The sequence below is a fragment of the Mastigoproctus giganteus genome, chromosome 4 (assembly GCF_048544385.1).
Source record: "Mastigoproctus giganteus isolate SK-2022 chromosome 4, ASM4854438v1, whole genome shotgun sequence".
Taxonomy (NCBI): domain Eukaryota; kingdom Metazoa; phylum Arthropoda; class Arachnida; order Uropygi; family Thelyphonidae; genus Mastigoproctus; species Mastigoproctus giganteus.
Genome location: NC_143578.1, coordinates 142555054 through 142574117, shown reverse-complemented (window position 1 = coordinate 142574117; position 19064 = coordinate 142555054). Strand labels below are relative to the sequence as shown.

General features: G+C 38.3%; 1 protein-coding gene across 1 annotated transcript in view; it reads left to right on the top strand.

Moving 5' to 3' along the window:
• LOC150087104 (uncharacterized) overlaps positions 1–18407 on the top strand; it is a 367036-nt gene extending 348629 nt beyond the window's left edge. The window contains exon 8 of the mRNA XM_090372376.1: positions 17848–18407. Within this exon, the coding sequence (XP_090228502.1) occupies positions 17848–18407 (560 nt within the window). The remainder of the gene's footprint in view (positions 1–17847) is intronic.
• Positions 18408–19064: the final 657 nt, after the last annotated feature.

Below are 19064 nucleotides of genomic sequence, written 5' to 3'. Positions count from 1 at the left end.
TGGGCTAAGAAGTGGCAACTGAAGTTTAACCTTAACAAATGCAAAGTACTGCATATGGGTAGAAATAACCCCAGAGAAACGTACCAACTGTGTGGTACTACACTTAAAGTGGTAGAAAATGAAAAAGATCTGGGAGTAATTGTGCAGTCAGATATGAAGTTCTCTGAGCAATGCAGACAGGTTGCCAGGGCAAGTCATGGGGTTTTGTCAATGATATATAGGAATTTTGCTAGCAGGGAAAAGGAGGTGATTATCCCTTTGTATAAGGCAATGGTCAGGCCACACCTTGAGTACTGCGTACAGGTCTGGAGACCTCATTTTAGGAAGGATGTAGATTTACTTGAGCGGGTACAGAGAAGGGCAACAAGATTGGTGAGGGGAATGAAGGGATCCTCTTACCAAGAGAGGCTTAAGTTCTGCAAATTGCAGTGGCTGGAGACTAGGCACCTGCGCAGTGATCTGATTGAGGTATATAAGGCCTTGAATGGATTGAGCACGCTGAATTCTGATGGGATCCTTCCACTTGTTCAGATTACGAACATAAGGGGGCATAAATTCAAATTAAGAAAAGACAGATGTAGAATAGATGTGCGGAAATTTGCCTTTAGCCAGCGGGTGGTTAATTGCTGGAACGGGCTTCCATCTGTCCTTGTGGAAGTTGATAGGTTGAATAAATTTAAGGAGGAACTGGACAGGCATTTGGAGGGAATGGTGTGATTTTTTTTTTTTTTTTTTCCTTTTGGCTGATACTGCATAAGCTCATACATTTGCTTTCTTGCATCACATGCCACTACTACTACTACTACTATGCTACTGCAACAGGATCTGGAAAGGTTGAGCAGATGGGCTGAGAGGTGGCAAATGAAGTTTAACATTGACAAATGTAAAGTACTACATATGGGAAACAGCAACCCCAGAGCAACGTATCAACTCTGTGGTACTACACTGACAGTGGTAGAGAATGAAAGGGACCTGGGGGTGGTTGTGCAGGCAGATATGAAGTTTTATGAGCAGTGCAGACGGGCTGCAAGAGTAGCTCATGGTGTATTGTCGATGATATAAAGAAATTTTTCTAGCAGTGATAAGGAGGTGATTATTCCCTTGTATAAGGCAATGGTCAGGCCACACCTAGAGTACTGTATACAGGTCTGGAGGCCTCATTTCAAGAAGGATGTAGGGATGCTGGAACAAGTACAGAGAAGGGCAACAAGATTGGTGAATGGCACAAAGGGATGCTCTTACGAAGAACGGCTTAAGTTTTGAAAATGACAGTGTCTGGAGACTAGGCACCAGCGAGGTGATCTGATTGAGGTGTATAAAGCCTTGAATGGTTTGAGCATGCTCAATGCTGATGGGATTCTTCCTCTAGCTCAGAAAAATCACTTGAGAGGGCATAAATTCAAATTGAGGAAAGACAGATGTAGGATAGACGTGAGGAAATTTGCCTTTAGCCAGCGGGTGGTTGGTTGGTGGAACATACTTCCATCCCTTGTCGTGGAAGTTGATAGCCAAAATAAGTTTAAGGCTCAGCTGGACAGGTATTTCGAACGAACAGAGGGGTGAAGTGGAAGTGGTTATTTTTTTATTTATTATTTATTTATTTTTATTTTATTTTATTTTATTTTATTTTTTTGGCTGATGCTGCATAAGCTTGCTTTCTTGCATCAAATGCCTCTACTAATGCTAATGCTAAAACCAAAATAAGCACTGGTCAGCTTTGTTAGCTCTAGCAATATTGCAGTTTGGATGGTCTGATCAATAATGACATACCACCAACTTCAAACTTAAAATCCTTGGTCATTTCCCATCAGAAAATAGTAGAAGGAAGGATTTGAATCACATTGGGCTACTAGGCATCTGTAGATTAATTGTTGATACCCCTGGTCAGGTTGCAGCCAAACTAAATAGGAATTTTGCATCTTCATACAAATCAGGAGTTCATCAAACTATAACAATGAGCTAAATGACTTTGTGATAACCGAAAGGAAAGTGGAGGAGAAATTGTTGAGGATGGACATAAAAAAGCCACCTTGGGTGGATGGAATCTATCCAGTTATTTTAATGGAGGCAGCGAAGGAGTTAAGCAAACCTTTAGCCATAATTATGAGAGCATTCTTGGACTTGGGGAAGGTACCCATGAACTGGAGATGTGGAAATGTATCCCCAGTTCACAAAAGGGAATCAAAGGGTGAGATAAGTAATTACAGACATGTTAGTTTAACTTCTGTTCCATGAAAAATAATGAAGTCGCTGGTTAAAGAAGCATTGTAGGATCATCTAGACAAGGCTGCAGTTATAGTTCAGACACAGTGTGTAGGTTTTTAAGGGGAAATCTTGCCTGACCAATTTGACTGGATAATACGATGTGGTCACAAAGGAACTGGATGCAAAAAATAATTTTGATATCACATACTTCGATTTCGAGAATGCTTTTGATACTGTTGCGCATAAAAGACTTGTACAAACTAGATTAATGTGACATTAAGTGCAAGTTACTGCTATGGATAAGGGGATGGTTAAGTAGAACAAGACAGATTCACAAAGTGGAAGAAGACAGCATCCACAGAGGGCAATACCTTATCAATGGCCACTGCTCTTTGTGGACTAATGATGTCAGTGGAGTCCCCCAGGGTTCAGTGTTGTTTATTATTATTGTTTTCAATATTTATCAGTAATATTGATGTAGGTAAAAAAAAAAAAAAAAAAAATAGGTAACTGCAGCCATTATCAACCCACTGCAAGATGGGAGCCTCCTCAACAAAATGTTGAGGGAAATGGACCATAATCTGCTGTGCTGGTCCAGTGCAGATTGACAGATTTACCATATTTAACAGTCAGGGGCTTGAACCTCAGTCTACTCAAAGAGCACATGCTACTGCACTCCCACTCCTGACCACTCGGCTGCAAAGGCCTGATGTCTAGGTTTAATGTCTAGGTTTGCATATGATAGGCAAGGTGGTTAACAACGGTCTTCAGGATGAGCTACTGCAACAAGATGTAGGGAAATTGGATCAGTGGGCTGAGAAATGGCAGTTGAAGTTTAACATTAACAAATGTCGCATTATAGCCTCAGTTGCTGATGCGCCAATAAAACCCAAACCCAAACATTAACAAATGCAAGGTACTGCACGTGGGTAGCAGTAACCCCATGTGCAGAATAATAATTTATGGGTAGTGGAGAATAAAAAAGATCTGGGGTAATTGTGCAGTCAGACATGCTGCCAGGACAGCTCTGGTGTTTTGTCAATGATATACAGAAACTTTGCTAGCAAGAATAAGGAGGTGATTATCCCTTTGTATAATGCCATATCTTGAGGACTGTATACAGGTCTGGGTACCTCACGTCTGGAGAAATGTAAATCTGCTGTAATGGGTTCTGAGAAGGGCAACCAGATTTGTGAAGGAAACTAAAGAGTTCTCTTACCTAGAAAGTCTTCATCTCGAGACTAGTCACCTGCAGGGAGATCTGATTGAAGTGTTTAAAGCCTTGAATGGATTGAGTAAGCTGAATGTTAATGGTATTCTTCCACTTGTTGAGACTACACACATGAAGGGGCATAAATTCAAGTTGAGGAAGTATGTTTGCAGGATAGATGTGTGGTAGTTTGCCTTCAGGTGGTTGATTGTTGGTACAGGCTTCCATCTGTTGTGGAAGTGGATAGGTTGAATAAATTCAAGGGAGAACTAGAAATTCTTGGAGCATGTGGATGGGTGCATTTTCTACTACTACTTTAATTACAATAGCTCTTGCCAAAGAGCCAGGTTTGGTTAGTTCCAGCTTCACCAGAACTAACCAAACCAAAGTGGAATTCAGCTGCTTTGTTTTGATGGGAACAAGGGAATTGAATTCCACTAACATGGAAATAGATAAAGAAACAGACAAAACTGATGCAATACCGATACTACATACCGAAGGTGATGCTGATGAGGGTCGCCCTCTTTTCCCAAAGAAAAATAGGACAAAATAAGACTGACAAAAATCTAATATATCAAACAACAATCAAGTCTAGAACACAATGCAATGGAATTCCAAGGCTTGGACTAGAAATTGTTGAGCTAGCAGATCTAGTTGATCAGTATGAATCTGTTAGTGTCTGCCTACAGGAAACTTACCTAAACCCCCTGGGTATTTCCTAAGGCAAGAAACTATACCATCTACAGACTCAACAGAGGCACAGAAACACCAGCTTGTGGAGAAGTTGCAATATTCGTGAAATCCAGTATCCCAGCCAGACATAATCCTCTCCAAACTTAGAAATAGTGGCTATATGCATCACCATTGGAATCGCTTTGACCCTTGTCTCAATTTATATCCCTCCAAACTTTTCACTTGTTCATACTAATACTTGATAATGTAATATCAAGTATTTTAGGAGATCTGAATTGCCATTCAAATCGAAAATATGAACATCCCCATTGTGGGAATGTTCTCACCTAGATGCTAGAGGTAGGCTAATAGAATCTTTGCTGGATGACTACCAACTCACTTTATTGAACATTGGGTCACACACGTATATTCATCTCCCGGCAGGTACTCCATCTGCTCTAGATTTATCAGTACGTTCTCCTTCTGTATACCCAAGTATGGAATGGTCAGTATTGAGTGATGCATAGAACAGTTGTCACTTTCCTGTTATTTCTAAAATACAAACTCAATCAAACCCTCAAGTTTTCAAATCGCATCACTAAGAACTTCGGTAAAGTAGAATGGAATAATGACGCAAAACACATCCATCTTGATGATCGACTAATTCAGTCCTCTTCTATTGAAGATGTAACTGTACATATCATAACCATATATTAGATGCTGCTGCTATATCAGTGCCAAAATCAAGATCATTTAGGCAACTTTGTAATCATTGGTGAAATAGACTGTGCCCTTTTGAAATCAATAAGATTAGAGAAGATAAAACAAGGAAGCCTAGAATCAGTTTCGCAAATTTTCTACTGCTAATACTTAGTGAATTATAAGAAACTCAAAGCCAAAGCATGACAAATCAGACGGAAGAACAAGCAAGAACATTGGATTAAATTTTCCAGCATCATTAACAAAGATATTCTAGGTTAATTTGGAAAGAATTCAGGCTTTGAATGGTCATCATCAAGCTGATTCTTCAGTGGAGGGGATAACAATTTGTCAACTGTTGACAAATTGTTTATCCCAATAGTCAAAATAGTCAACCTTTTAAGTTAATAGAATTCAAACTTGCATAAGTCTTCTAGCATTGCCTGGATGGCATTTTCTACATCATGCTGCAAAATCTGAGTGAGAAAGATATGAACTCTCTGTTGACCTTATTCAACTGGATCTTTAGAGAAAACAATGTATCCACTCACATGGTGTCATTTAGTTGTTTTGGCCTTTCTAAAATTAGTATTTAGTATTAGTAGTAGCAATGGTCATATGGTGCAAGGAAGCCTTATGCTGCATTAGCCAAAAAATATTAAAAAAATTAAAATAAAATAATGATAAGAAGAAAATTAAAAAAGAAATAAATAATAAGAGAAAAGAAAATGGACAACCTGTGTGTTTCCATCCTCCCGTAAGTAATCCAGTTGACCTTTGAATTTCCCCAAGCTATCAGCCTCTACCACCCACGTAAGTAACTTATTCCAGTAATTTATGACTTGCTGGCTAAAATAAAACTTCCTGCAATCCAGTCTAAACATTTCCCACCGTAACGTGAAATTATGGCCTCTAGTTCTAGAATCATTTATAACCATTAAAATTTCATCCTCATTCATTTTACATATGCCTCTCAGAGTGTTAAACATCTCAGTCAAGTCTTCTCTAAGGTGCCTTGTTTCCATGCTCTGCAACCCACATATTTAGTCTTTCCTCATATGGACGCCCTTTTGCCATTCTCACCAGGCGAGTTATCCGTCTTTGTTTAGGTGCAGTCTCCATACTTGAACACAGTATTCCAAGTGTGGTCTTACAGTAGCCTCATATAATGGGATTATGATCTCCTTATCTCTACTAGCAATTGTTTAATAAATGATCGATAGGACACCGTGAGCCTTCCTTGCAACCTGGCTACAATGCTCGGAGAACTTTGGGTCTGATTGTATCGTAACACCCAAGTCCCTTCCCTCCACTACTGGCTTTAGTTCAATTCCCTCAAGTGTATGTTATTTTGGGTTTACTGTTCCCCAGGTACAATATCTGTCCAGCTGAGCCTTAAACTTATTTAGGCTATCAACTTCCACAACAAGGGATGGAAGTCTGTTCCACTAACCAACCACCCGCTGGCTAAAGGCAAATTTCCGCACATCTATTCTACATCTGTCTTTCCTCAATTTGAATTTATGCCCTCTCAACTGATTATTCTGAGCAAGAGGGAGAATCCCATCAGCATTGAGCATGCTCAAACCATTCAAGGCTTTATACACCTCTTTATCAGATCACCTCGCTGGTGCCTAGTCTCCAGACACTGTAATTTGCAAAACTTAAGCCTTTCTTCGTAAGAGCACCCCTTTGTTCCATTCACTACTCTTGTTGCCCTTCTCTGTACTCGTTCCAGCAGCTCTACATCCTTCTTGAAATGAGGACTCCAGGCCTGTATACAGTACTCAAGGTGTGGTCTGACCATTGCCTTATACAAGGGAATAATCACCTCCTTATCCCTGCTAGAAAAATTCCTATATATCATTGACAATACACCACGAGCTACTCTTGCTGCCCGTCTGCACTGCTCAGAGAACTTCATATCTGCCTGCACAACCACCCCCAGGTCCTTTTCATTCTCTACCACTGTCAGTGTAGTACCACAGAGTTGATACGTTTCTCTGGGGTTGCTGTTTCCCATATGTAGTACTTTACATTTGTCAATGTTAAACTTCATTTGCCACCTCTCAGCCCATCTGCTCAACTTTTCCAGATCCTGTTGCAGCAGCATAGTGTCAGTAGTGTCCTTGACAACCCTGCCAACCTTCGTATCGTCTGCAAACTTGGACATTAAGCTTGATATACCATCATCAATATCATTTATAAATACAGAAAACAATAATGGACCCAATACTGAACCCTGAGGGACTCCACTAATAACATTAGTCCACGATGAGCAGTGTCCATTGATTACCACTCTCTGTCTTCTCTGCCTCAACCACCCCTTTATCCAAAGCAGCAATTTTCCTCCAATGCCACACTGCTCCAATTTATGCAGCAGTCTTCCATGTGCAACAGTATCAAAAGCCTTTCTAAGATCCAAGTATATAATATCAAAGTTATTCCCTGCATCCAGTTCTTTTGTGACTGCATCATAGTATCCAATCAAATTTGTCAGGCAAGACTTCCCCTTTACAAAACCATGCTGTGTCCGAGCTATAACTGAAGTCTTGTCTAGATGATCCTGCAGTGCTTCTTTAACCAGTGCCTCCATTAATTTTCCGGGAACAGAAGTTAAACTCACAGGTCTATAATTACTTGTGTCAGCTTTTGATCCTCCTTTGTGACCCTCCTACCTTCCTATCTAGAGGATAGGAAGGGAGGAGCAGTTGTAGCCCATTCTATCCTTTCTGTAGACATTGTACTCCCCAAATTCCAGTTCTGCATTCCTTATATCTGTGTGACACCATGTCTCTGAAATCCCAACAATATCTGCCTTTGATGTTTTGAGCAATACCTCAAATTCATCAAATTTATTTACTAAACTCCTAGCATTGGTGTACACGCAAGTATACATGCACCTGTTCTTTTTCTTAGATACCCTAACACAACCCATGTGTTTACTTGTACCCCAATGATTCCCAGCAGTCTCTGAAATATCCTGCATCTTATTTTCCAGGCCGCTGCTCATTCCAATAGAAGCAGTGCAAGAATCACTTTCACCTCTGCCAGTGGCTACTGTTAATCTATTAGTCCTTGTATCCCCCCAATCTAGCAGTTTTCCGACCCACCTAACACTGCCTCGATAGCATCAGCAAAGATTCTTGCACCCTTTCTCTTTAATTGTAACCCATCCCTGTAGAAGCAGTCACTCCTGTTAACAAGTACAGACCAGGCTGAAAAAAATTCTACCCCTTGAGCCTTGCACAATCTTTCCAGGGCCGAATTGATCGACAGGGCTCTCATCATATAATCCCTCCTATCGTGTCTGGGCAGAATTGCAGACACTTTCAAATTCAACCCTAATTCATGGCTCTTTTTCAACAGTGACCTGTACTTGTTAAGTAATTCAGTATTTGCTAAGTATTTGTTAAGTATTTGCTCTACAATCCTCTTTCCAAGTATAGATTGGGTAACTCTAACATTCCTTATACAGCGACCGTTACCAGTTATTGTGCAAAATTTAAATATCCTGTTCCTTCCCAACAGAAAATCCAGTTAAATGGAAATTTTCACAGGCTGACTGGACAAAATACAGAAAGCACATCTCATTTGACAACTATATCATCCAGTCCTATTCCATTAACAGTGTTACTGAGCACATCACAGATCAAATTCTGACAGCTGCATCTGCTGCAATTCTCTGAAATATCAAGTAAAAAAATGGATGAAAAATAAATTACTGGCAGAATTAAGATTGCAACGATGCAAAAAAAAAAAAAAAAAAAGAGAGAAAACAAAGCATGGAATCTATTCCACAAACATCCAACTACCTCCAATCTTATTAATTATAAACGTCTTAGAGCAAAAGCTCATGATATCAAACTGATCTGGAGAAAAATAAAATATTTAAATGGTAAATTTCCTTCTTTATCCACCCCACTACTGAACTGGAATGGATAGGAGCTCTCTACTTCTACAGAAATATCAAATGCACTGGGAATTGTATTTTCTCAGTTATTTTCTTCAAATGCTTATGATCAATCATTTCAAAAAATTAAAACCATAACAGAAAAGTCTGGACTGAATTTCATTGACACTTGTGCATTGCCTTATAATCAACTATTTACCATGCTTGAACTGCAGCAATATCTTGCCAGCTCTAGAAACAGTGATGCTTGCCCTGATTGGATATACTATCTAATGCTCCACAAATTTTGGTCAAAGATCACTGTTTCATTGCTGATGTTTTTCAATCAAATCTTCTGTGAACAATTTCCTGGCGTCTTTCTTATGTACTGGCAATTTCAAAACCCATAAAGACCAGTATCTTTTACCAGCTGTCTGAGCAAAACCCTCAAGAAAATGATACATCACTGTCTCACTCTGTACATTGAGTCCCAAAACTTGATTAACAACAATCAATTTGGATTCCGAAAAAAATCAATCATCATTGTATCTCATGATTAAAGTTGAAGCAAACATCAGAAATGCATTCATCAAAAAGGAACATTTCGTCATAGTCTGTCTTGACATTGAGAAAGCCTTTGACACCACTTGGTGTTTCGGCATTTTAAAGGATCTACATTCTCTTGGCATGAAAGGAACATGAAAGATCCTTTCATGTTCATTATCGAGCAATCCTCTCTAAAAATTTTGTCCAAAAGAATGATCTGGAGATCATTCTTCTTCCCACAAGGATCTATTCTCAGTGCCACTTTGTTCGTATAATTAAACATATGAACATATAATTCTTTTTAAACTCATTCCAAAAACTGTGGATTCATACCTTTACACCAACAATCTCACAATTTCCTGTCATTCTAAAAACACAAACTACACTGAGCGACAACTGCAAATATCAATTAATTGCATACAGACATGGATGACACAGAATGGTTATAGACTATCCAACCAGAAATCTGCCATTCACTTCTGTACCAGACTTAAAATACATCCTGAACCTAAACTCATCCACTTGGATAAACATCCTCTTCCAATAGCTAATAGTATTCATCTACTAGGCTTAATTTTTGACAGCAAGTTAATCTACCAAAAGCACATTGAACATCTCCGAATTGCTTGTCAAAAAAAGAACTGTACATACTCAGAATATTATCAGCCATAACCTGGGGAGCAGATCATTACTTGCTTCACTTATATAGATACAAAATCAGATCACGCCAGGATAGGTGCACCTGTCTTCGATTCTGCTTGGTCTTGGCGCATTATAGCTTTTGATGCTAATGCGCCAATAAAATCCAAATCAAACAAACATCGATTCTGCTAGGGAGAGAGTGCTTTATCTCGTCTCAATCCTATTCAACATTCGGCTCTTAGGACAGCTCTAGGTGCTTTCAGAAATCCCCAGTACAAAGTTTGTTTGTTGAAGCCCATGAAACTACTCAAAATATCAGGAGGAGAAAGATGTTATTACTGAACTATGCAACAAAGATCCAAAGCCGGGCAATCCATCCTAATTAGTCAGTACTTTACGATCCACAGTTCGCAACGTTTTATACAGTTGTAGCCCATTCATACAAAGTTCAAGGTACCTAAATTTTCATGTTTTGTATTAATGAGGTTTGGTGTAACAAGGTCCCCCAAAAGTGTAAAGATTTTGCTGGGTTTTTTTTTTTTTTTTGGGTTCATACTATATATATCTACGTATAATAATAAATAATAATGATAACAAAAATAAATGAAAAAAAAATTGATTTAAATTAATAAAATAAAATAATAAAAACGAAGCCTTGTCTAACAATACAGTAATAGGAATGACACATTTTTTTAAAGATTTTATTTTATTTGTAAGATAAACTAAGAGAAAAGCAATTAAGGGAAATGAAAATATTGTAGAGTATATATTTTGATATATAGAATATTTTAGTATCAGAGTAAAAAGAAGTACAATCTTATTATAAAAGGAGACATACAAATCATTAACTTTTTAATAAATTAATTTAATAAAAAGAAATAATCCAATGTTGTTTGTGCTGTTGTCCTATAATGCATTTTTAACTATGGCACAGACATTATTAAATACAGTAGTTGTTTCTTTATCATCATTACTGCAGGCCTACACATTCTCTGTTGTGCTAAATGCATTTTGGGCATCATTTTAAATGGCAGTATATGTTTTCTTCACTTTTTCTGTCGCTGGTAACAAAAACATCATCATTTTGCTTGGTACTCAGCAGCTCCTCTGGTATTGGCATTGCTGTGGTAGCAACTTTATCATCCACCTTCACAAACTCTTCAAATTCTCCAACAAAATCCATATGCCCCTTCAAACTCCTCCCCCCATTTCTCAATGTTGCTAACACATTCATCATCTCCTGGACCATTTTTTCAGTGCTATTCTCTCCAAAGCCACTCTTTCTGAATCAATTGATTATTACACTTGATGCAATACCGTCCCAAGCAACAACAAGAATACGGATAGCATCCGAGACATTCCAGTTTGGCTGCAAATTGTTCCCTCCTTCATTGTTGCAGAGCAAGTACCTTATCAGGCAGGTTCTATATGATCTCTTGAGAGGTTATAAATAATGCCTTAATCCAGTAACTACATAAAACTGGTGGGAGGTAAAAACAACAGCCATATATTTGTCTACTTAAGTGTCTCGGCAGATTGTGCTGTACAATGATCTAGAATCATCAAAGTGTTCCGTTTTTTATGAAGCAATTCTTCTGTCCACTTTTGATAACCAAGACTGAAAAATTTTGACCATAAGCCAAACACTTTTATTGGCCTCATAATTACTGGGAAGTTGGTTAACTTCTTTAAAACATCTTGGCTTGAAAAACTTACCAATTGCAACATAACAGAACAGTGAGTCTTTGTTTACTTAATTTTCCACCATCACAAGACTCTTCCTCAAACAGCAAATTATAAAATAATCTGTCTCGTCAAGATTAAAATATCCTTTGCCTCAAATTAGTATTAGCATTAGTAGAGGCATACGATGCAAGAAAGCAAGCTTATGCAGCATCAGCCAAAAAAAAAAAAAAAAACGCTCCCATTTCACCTCTCCGTTCATTCCAAATACCTGTCCAGCTCAGCCTTGAATTTATTTAGGCTATCAACTTCCACAACAAAAGATGGAAGTCTGTTCCACCAAACAACTACCCACTGGCTAAAGGCAAACTTCCTCACATCTATCCTACATTTGTCTTTCTTCAATTTGAATTTATGCCCTCTCAGGTGATTATTCTGAGCAAGAGGAAGAATCTCATCAGCATTGAGCATGCTCAAACCATTCAAGGCTTTATACACCTCGCAGGTGTCTAGCCTCCTGACACTGTAATCTGCAAAACTTAAGCCTTTCTTCGTAAGAGCAACCCATTGTTCCATTCACTAATCTTATTACACGTTCTTAGCGTTTTTTCACCAACCTTTCATAAAATAAAATAAAATAAAATAAAATAAGATAAAATAAAATAAAATAAAACACAACAAATTCCCGATAACTATATTTACAATAACCTGTATTTACAAAATTAATATATACGTATTACAATATTAAAAGTATTAAAACACAAGATTAAAAATGCATTAAAATATACTAAGTTAAAAGCGATAAAATTCCGTAGCTTTCAAAGGCTCCAGCCTTCTTCTTCAGCAGTGAAGAAGAAGGCTATCAACTAATCTTGTTGCCCTTCTCTGTACTTGTTTCAACAGCTCTGCATCCTTCTTAAAATAAGGCCTCCAGATCTGTATACAGTATTCAAGAAGGATGTAGAGCTGCTGGAATGAGTACAGAGAGTACTCGTTCCAGCAACAAGATTAGTGAATGGAACAAAGGGTTGCTCTTACGAAGAAATGCTTAAGTTTTGCAAATTACAGTGTCTGGAGACTAGGCACCAGCGAGGTGATCTGATAGAAGTGTATAAAGCCTTGAATGGTTTGACATGCTCAGTGCTGATGGGATTCTTCCTCTTGCTCAGAATAATCACCTGAGAGGGCATAAATTCAGATTGAGGAAAGACAGATGTAGGATAGACGTGCGGAAATTTGCCTTTAGCCAGCGGGTAGTTGGTTGGTGGAACAGACTTCCATCCCTTGTTGTGGAAGTTGATAGCCTAAATAAATTTAATGCTCAGCTGGACAGGTATTTCGAACGAACGGAGGGGTGAAATGGCTGATGCTGCACGTCTGCTTTCTTTCATCATATGCCTCTACTAATGCTAATACCTATATATATGTGTAATAACGAAGAAAGGACATTTACATATGTTAATATTACAAGGTATTTTGTAATTAGATGTACTAATGAAAAAAAAAATCCCGATTTTAAGGTCGATATTCCAAAATTGGCTGATCCTAGGCATGATTGGCCTGGTGACTAGGGTTACCAAAAGTTGGTAACCCTATTCATCATGCCATCTTGTGACAATTTTTTCCACCAATGGGAAAAACACTTTCAATCAGACGTTAACATCCAACAGCTACACATTGCACATACTCATTGTTATCCCAACTTCTCTAAAATATATACTGATGGATCAAAGTCCGAGAGTGCATCGATACTCCCTGATACTTCCATTTTTCTCTCTCTTCCCACAGGATGTAATAGTTACACCATTGAATAAAGCATGCTCTAGAAAACATTTTATAGATTGACAGATATTTTCTATATCTGTCAATCCAAATGAGCATAATATACACAGACTCGCAAAGTTCCTTATTAGGAACTGTTCCCCACCTACTCATCCGTTAATAAATCTCATCAGAACAGAGTTGATATGTCTCAGAGAGCATCAGCTAAAGGTTGTTTACTGCTCTATCCCAAACCATACTGGAATACCTGGAAATGAAGTCAGAGATGATGCTGCCAAACACTCACAGTCTCAGTGAATTTCCTATTACCGTTCACAGATTATAAAATGAATATTCGAAGTGTATGTAAAAGGCTATGAACACTTCAATGGCAAGGTGCTTCCGTAGCCCGGTGGGCAAGAGCATCAGTGCATAGCACACGCTTCTTGATTAGACTGGGGTTCAAGCTTATGCCTACCAAATACAGAGGATGCGGAAAGGTCAGGGAATGACCTCCGCATATCCCCGGAGCAATATGGCCTTAGTTGCTAATGCTCCTAAAAACCAAATAACAAAAAACAACTTCAAAGGCAAGCACAAATTCATAATAAGCTCCTTCAAATTAAACCTGTACCAAAATTTTGGGCTTCCCAAATCGGGCATACTCATTTAACCCATCTGTTCCATTTGTCAGGAAATGATCCTCCTCAGTATAATCACTGCCACATACCACTCACAGCCAAACATATATTTGGCTGGGAGTGATATGTGACAGCATTATTATACAAAGTACATTCCAAACACTTGGAATGTACTTTGTATAATAATCTAGTATCATTCAGTTTTCTGGAAAAGTCGCTTAGCCACATCATAGGCGAAAAATCAAATCTCGGAATTTTTCTCCTTCCTAAAATGAATAGGATTACATAACTGCTTCTACAGCAACCAACACAGGCGGTACGAACCACTTTCATAAGTGCAATATGGCTTAAATAGCCATTGCACTGAAAACCCTATCAACAACAACAACTCTCCCTGTTACTCAGATATCAGGTCTAGCACTTTTCAGAGTCTTTCAAACATGGAGGGCCCTCCGGTGCAGCAACAGCTTCTAGGAAATACAGAAAATTTTGCAGAACTTTTTACCTCAGACAGATCAAACTTTATGATCGCATTTAATGAACATTTACATGCTTCTCGTAATGAGATTTACAAGTGGATCACAGAGAGACGTGTTTGGGCTTTAACTGCACTTGTGTCGTTAAGTTTCATTCGTGTGCCTCCATAGCCAGGTGGGAAGGAGCAGCAGTGCTCAGTCACTTCTTGATTAGACCGGGGTTCGAGTGCGTCACCACCAAATACAGAGAATGCGGAAAGGTCAGGGAATGACCACATATTCCCGGAGCAATATGGCCTTAGTTGCTAATGCTCCTAAAAATCCAAATAACAAACAAACAAGTTTCGTTCACACCTACAACAACAACATCCTCAGGAGTTAGATGGTGGAAAGTAGGTGAAGGGCACAGAAAGATCCCAATCTGCTTGCTTCAAGGCATATCTATTGATGTTCACAATTATTAGTGCTGGATCCACCAAGTGAACCAGAGAGGAGGAGATGTGGTCCAAGCTTCGTTGAGACATTTGAAACATTTTGAAGATAGTGAATGACAGGCTTAATGTCATCTCCCAGTCTGGTGTGGATGGATATCAGTTAGTAAGTGTCCAAACTGCAGGTGATGTGGGCACAAGCTGCAAGTATAGAACAGAGGGAGTATATTTTCGTCACTGTAATTAACTGTTTCTGCCTTTGGGGAGTCTCGATCAGACCACTATTTTGAATGATATGGAATATCCTTCTGTGGCTCCTGTAGCAGGCACATGTCAGTGCTTTCTTCTAGTTTTTTCTTGAGTTAATCAGCCAGAAGTTGGGCATTGAATTAAACAAATATGATTTCCTTGTCAAGGTTGCAGTTAGTTTGTGCTACTATAATCAGTCTTTTGTTGGTAATAATTCTTGGTATAAAGATAGATGTGGCATTTTGGGTCACATGTAGAGTGGGAATGGTCCATCTTGTTTGCCTTGCAGTTTGCACAGATGGAAGACTTTTTTTCTTTTGGCACTCATATGAGTGGCCACATTCAGCACTGTGGGAATGAAACATACTTGCTCAATGCAGTTTGAGAGCAAGTGTGTTGTGTGCCCAAACTTGAGACAGTGAAAGCACTTGGGAACTGTAAGACGTTCCCAGTATCTGTGAAATGACCATCCTATATAGATCCTGGTTTGGATTGTGATATGATTCCAGATTGTTGTTGAGACCCACAATTGACAGTTCAATGACCCAGTAGTTTGTGCCTTGTTTGGATGTAGGTTTTGTGGTATACTTAGGTAGAAATCCCATATGCATGACTTCAATGGTAATATGTTCGTGGTTCTGGTGAGAGAACTCTTCAATTAGCTCCTCTCTAGTGGTTTCCTTAGGGATGTCAAAGATAAGTATGGGTGGGCCTCTGGCTTTGGGGGTTTTAGCCTGCAGAGCACGTTCCGTGATAGCAGAGTTTTGACGCAAGGCCTGAGCATCAGCTTTTGTGGCCATCTCAGCAATAATACCAACACTACTGGTTTTTCTTACATAATTCACCTTGAAGTTTTTCATTTTTGAATTTAGATGCTTCGTCATGGCTTCCTTTATAGCTTCACTTGTGGTTTGGGAAGAGACTTCTGTTGGTCTAAGTACAACTATGTTGGGCTTTGGCTTGGTTGTTGGTGGTGCTGGTTCTGTAAGATTAATATTCCTCAGTGCCTGGGCATAAGAACAATGGACTTGTAGCATTTCATTTGATTGCTCTGTAGTCTTGGCTTGAGCTTCTAGTGTGGCATTTATTTTCTCGTTCTGGTTGTGGAGATCCAGCAGTACCCTCTCCATACACATCCAGATCTGAATTATCTGGGATCTGACAGCTGCTATAACTCTGCCTGTCCAGAGAGTTTAAGTCATTGCTGGTCTTCTTCAATAGGAAGTTCTTGTTCAGTTGGAGATTTTCCATGTCTCTTTAGGTGTTGGTAATTCTATGCCAGAGCAAGCAGGCCGTTCTAGTCTTTTTCTTGGAGAACAAGTGACGGCCATTATTGGAATCATCATCAAGTTCTTCAAGGAGAAAGTGTCTATTTGTCCTTGTTAACCAGACTACTGGATACATCTGAAGCTCAGCTTTGGAATCTGTCATGTTTGGCAAGTCTGGTAAAACAAGGTTTCTGGATTAACAGCAGTCATCCTACACAGTCCTGTAGATCATGAAATCATGAGCAGAACAATGATTCTATTGGTATGTGATTAATAGCAGTATGATGATTCAGTAAAACTTGAGCCCAGATGCCTATCACAATTTTCCCATAGAGTGTGTGTGTGTGGGGGGGGGGGATGTTCTGACATTTGCAACTTTATAGGTTTAATGCAAAAGTAAAAATATAATCTGCGGGATAGAAGGTGATGCAGAATGCGGTAGAGTTGTCCAAATTTTTCCACAGGCCGTAGTTCCAGAGAAATAAATGCTCACAAGTTTCCCATGTTAACCTATGGGGAGGATGCCCGAGGGTAGTCAACCTCCATATTTTGGCCTCAGTTGCCCTTGTACCCTAAAACATCAATACCATAGCAGTAGCACTTTCTTTAATGCTACACTGCTCCATTTATGACAGTCTTTCATATGACTATGAACTGACACAATTTGGCCTTAATAATCCTTGTGTCATTAAACTTAATACCATCAACAACTTTTAAGGATTTCAAAGTTATTTCTTGTATCTAATTCCTTTGTTACTGCATCATATATCCAATCAGATTAGTCAGAGAAGACCACCCCTTAACACACTACACTGTTATTACTGTGTAAGTGCATTCCTGTCTTTAACCAGAGAGTCCATCATCTTCAATGGAATGGCAGTCAAGTTCACACATCTGTAATTACTCATATCACTTTTTGATCCCATTTGTGAATTAGGTAGACATTTTCATACCTCAAATCCATGAGGACCTCTCCTGAGTCCAAGGGTGCTCCCATTATTATGGCTATGAATTTACTTTGCCTCTTTTGCTATTTCTTTTAATATAATTGGATACAATCATTAACTTCAGGTGCATTATTTATTTTTATCTTCAACAATTGATCTCCACTTGTTTATATTTTATCACAAAATCATTTAGCTCCCAATTTTAACTCATTGTGTTTTTCTGGTATTCCCAATTTTAAAAACTTCTTTAAAAGCGAATGTAGATGCAGAATATTTATTCAGTCAGCAGCCTGAACAAGATCATCAGTAGTTATGCTATTCATATCTATTGCATCATCATTTTAATAAACAGTGGCTGATTGGTTATGTTGCCATAATAATAATAATTTAGTATTTAGTTATATTTTACTAAAATGATATGTCATACTTAAGGTATTTATGGTAAACATGGCTGTTTTAAATTAGATTGTTTATATTCAGACCTATTACAGTGGTTTGATTTTGAAACTTTCCACTTTATTCTAGATTCTGCAGATGAAAAGCAAGATAAGCAGTTAAAGAATCCAGTGTTAGTCACCAAGAAAAAGCAGGTTAGGTTTCAAGAGGAGCCCACAGTAATTTCTTCTTCTGATGTGCTTCATAGTGCTGAAGTATTTGTTTATCCTACTCAGATAAAAGGAATTCTAAAAATAAGTAGTGATATGCAGAAATTCTCAGCCTTACACATTGCAAACAGTAAGAATCATGCAGCTTTCTGTGATAAGCAAAATGATGAACGTACTAATGGCATTACAAAAATTCCAATTGTTTCCATAGAAGATGCTTCGGGTTCATCCAGGACAGAACAAAATGCTTTGTATACCATTGTTGAAAAAAAACAAAAATTAAACAAAACAAAAAATCTTGCTAAAGTTGGCAAACAACAAGGGATTAAAAGGAGAAATGAAGACAGTTGGGCAGCTAATCACAAATTATATATGAAAATGTCATATTGCAAACAGATGCTAGAAAGGTTAAAACATCATAAAGTTCTTTCTACTACAAATTTATTATATATCAATGGGTATGGTAATTGGTATAATTAATGAAAATTTTATACCTAGTGTGAATTTGTTTTTCATGAATTGTTTAATATGAATCAGTAGTGGTGGCATTTTAATTATTCATTTACTCTTTAATGAATATTTTTTGCCCTCAATTTTGAGAAGAAAATTTAGGGAAGCATTTATTGTATATTACCTAAATGGAGAAATATAATTTGCTTATGTATGCCTATCTACCATATATTCATTATAATCCCCATCTCAGGAAATTTGGGAGTAAAGTTTTTGGTATTTTGTTTTTTTTTTTTTTAGTCCAGTTTTCATTATCATGTAACCAGCATATGCTACCATTATTAGATATTTAATTGCCATGTGACTATTAGTATAGTACTAGCAAATGATGCAAGAAAGCAAGCTTATACGGCATCAGCCAAAAAAAATTACCAATACCTCCGATAGTTAGTCCGGGTGTTCTTTGAATTAATGCCCCCTTGTGTGCACAGTCTGACCAAGAGGAAGAAAGCCATCAGCGCCTAGTTTGCTCAAGCCATTTAAAATGTTAAACACGTCAGATCACCTCATTGGTGCCTTGTCTCCAAACAATGATATTTGCAAAATTGAAGCCTTTCTTGGTAAGTGTACACTTTTATTTCCCTTACCAGTCTTATTGCCCTTCTCTGTACTCGTTCCTGCAGCCCT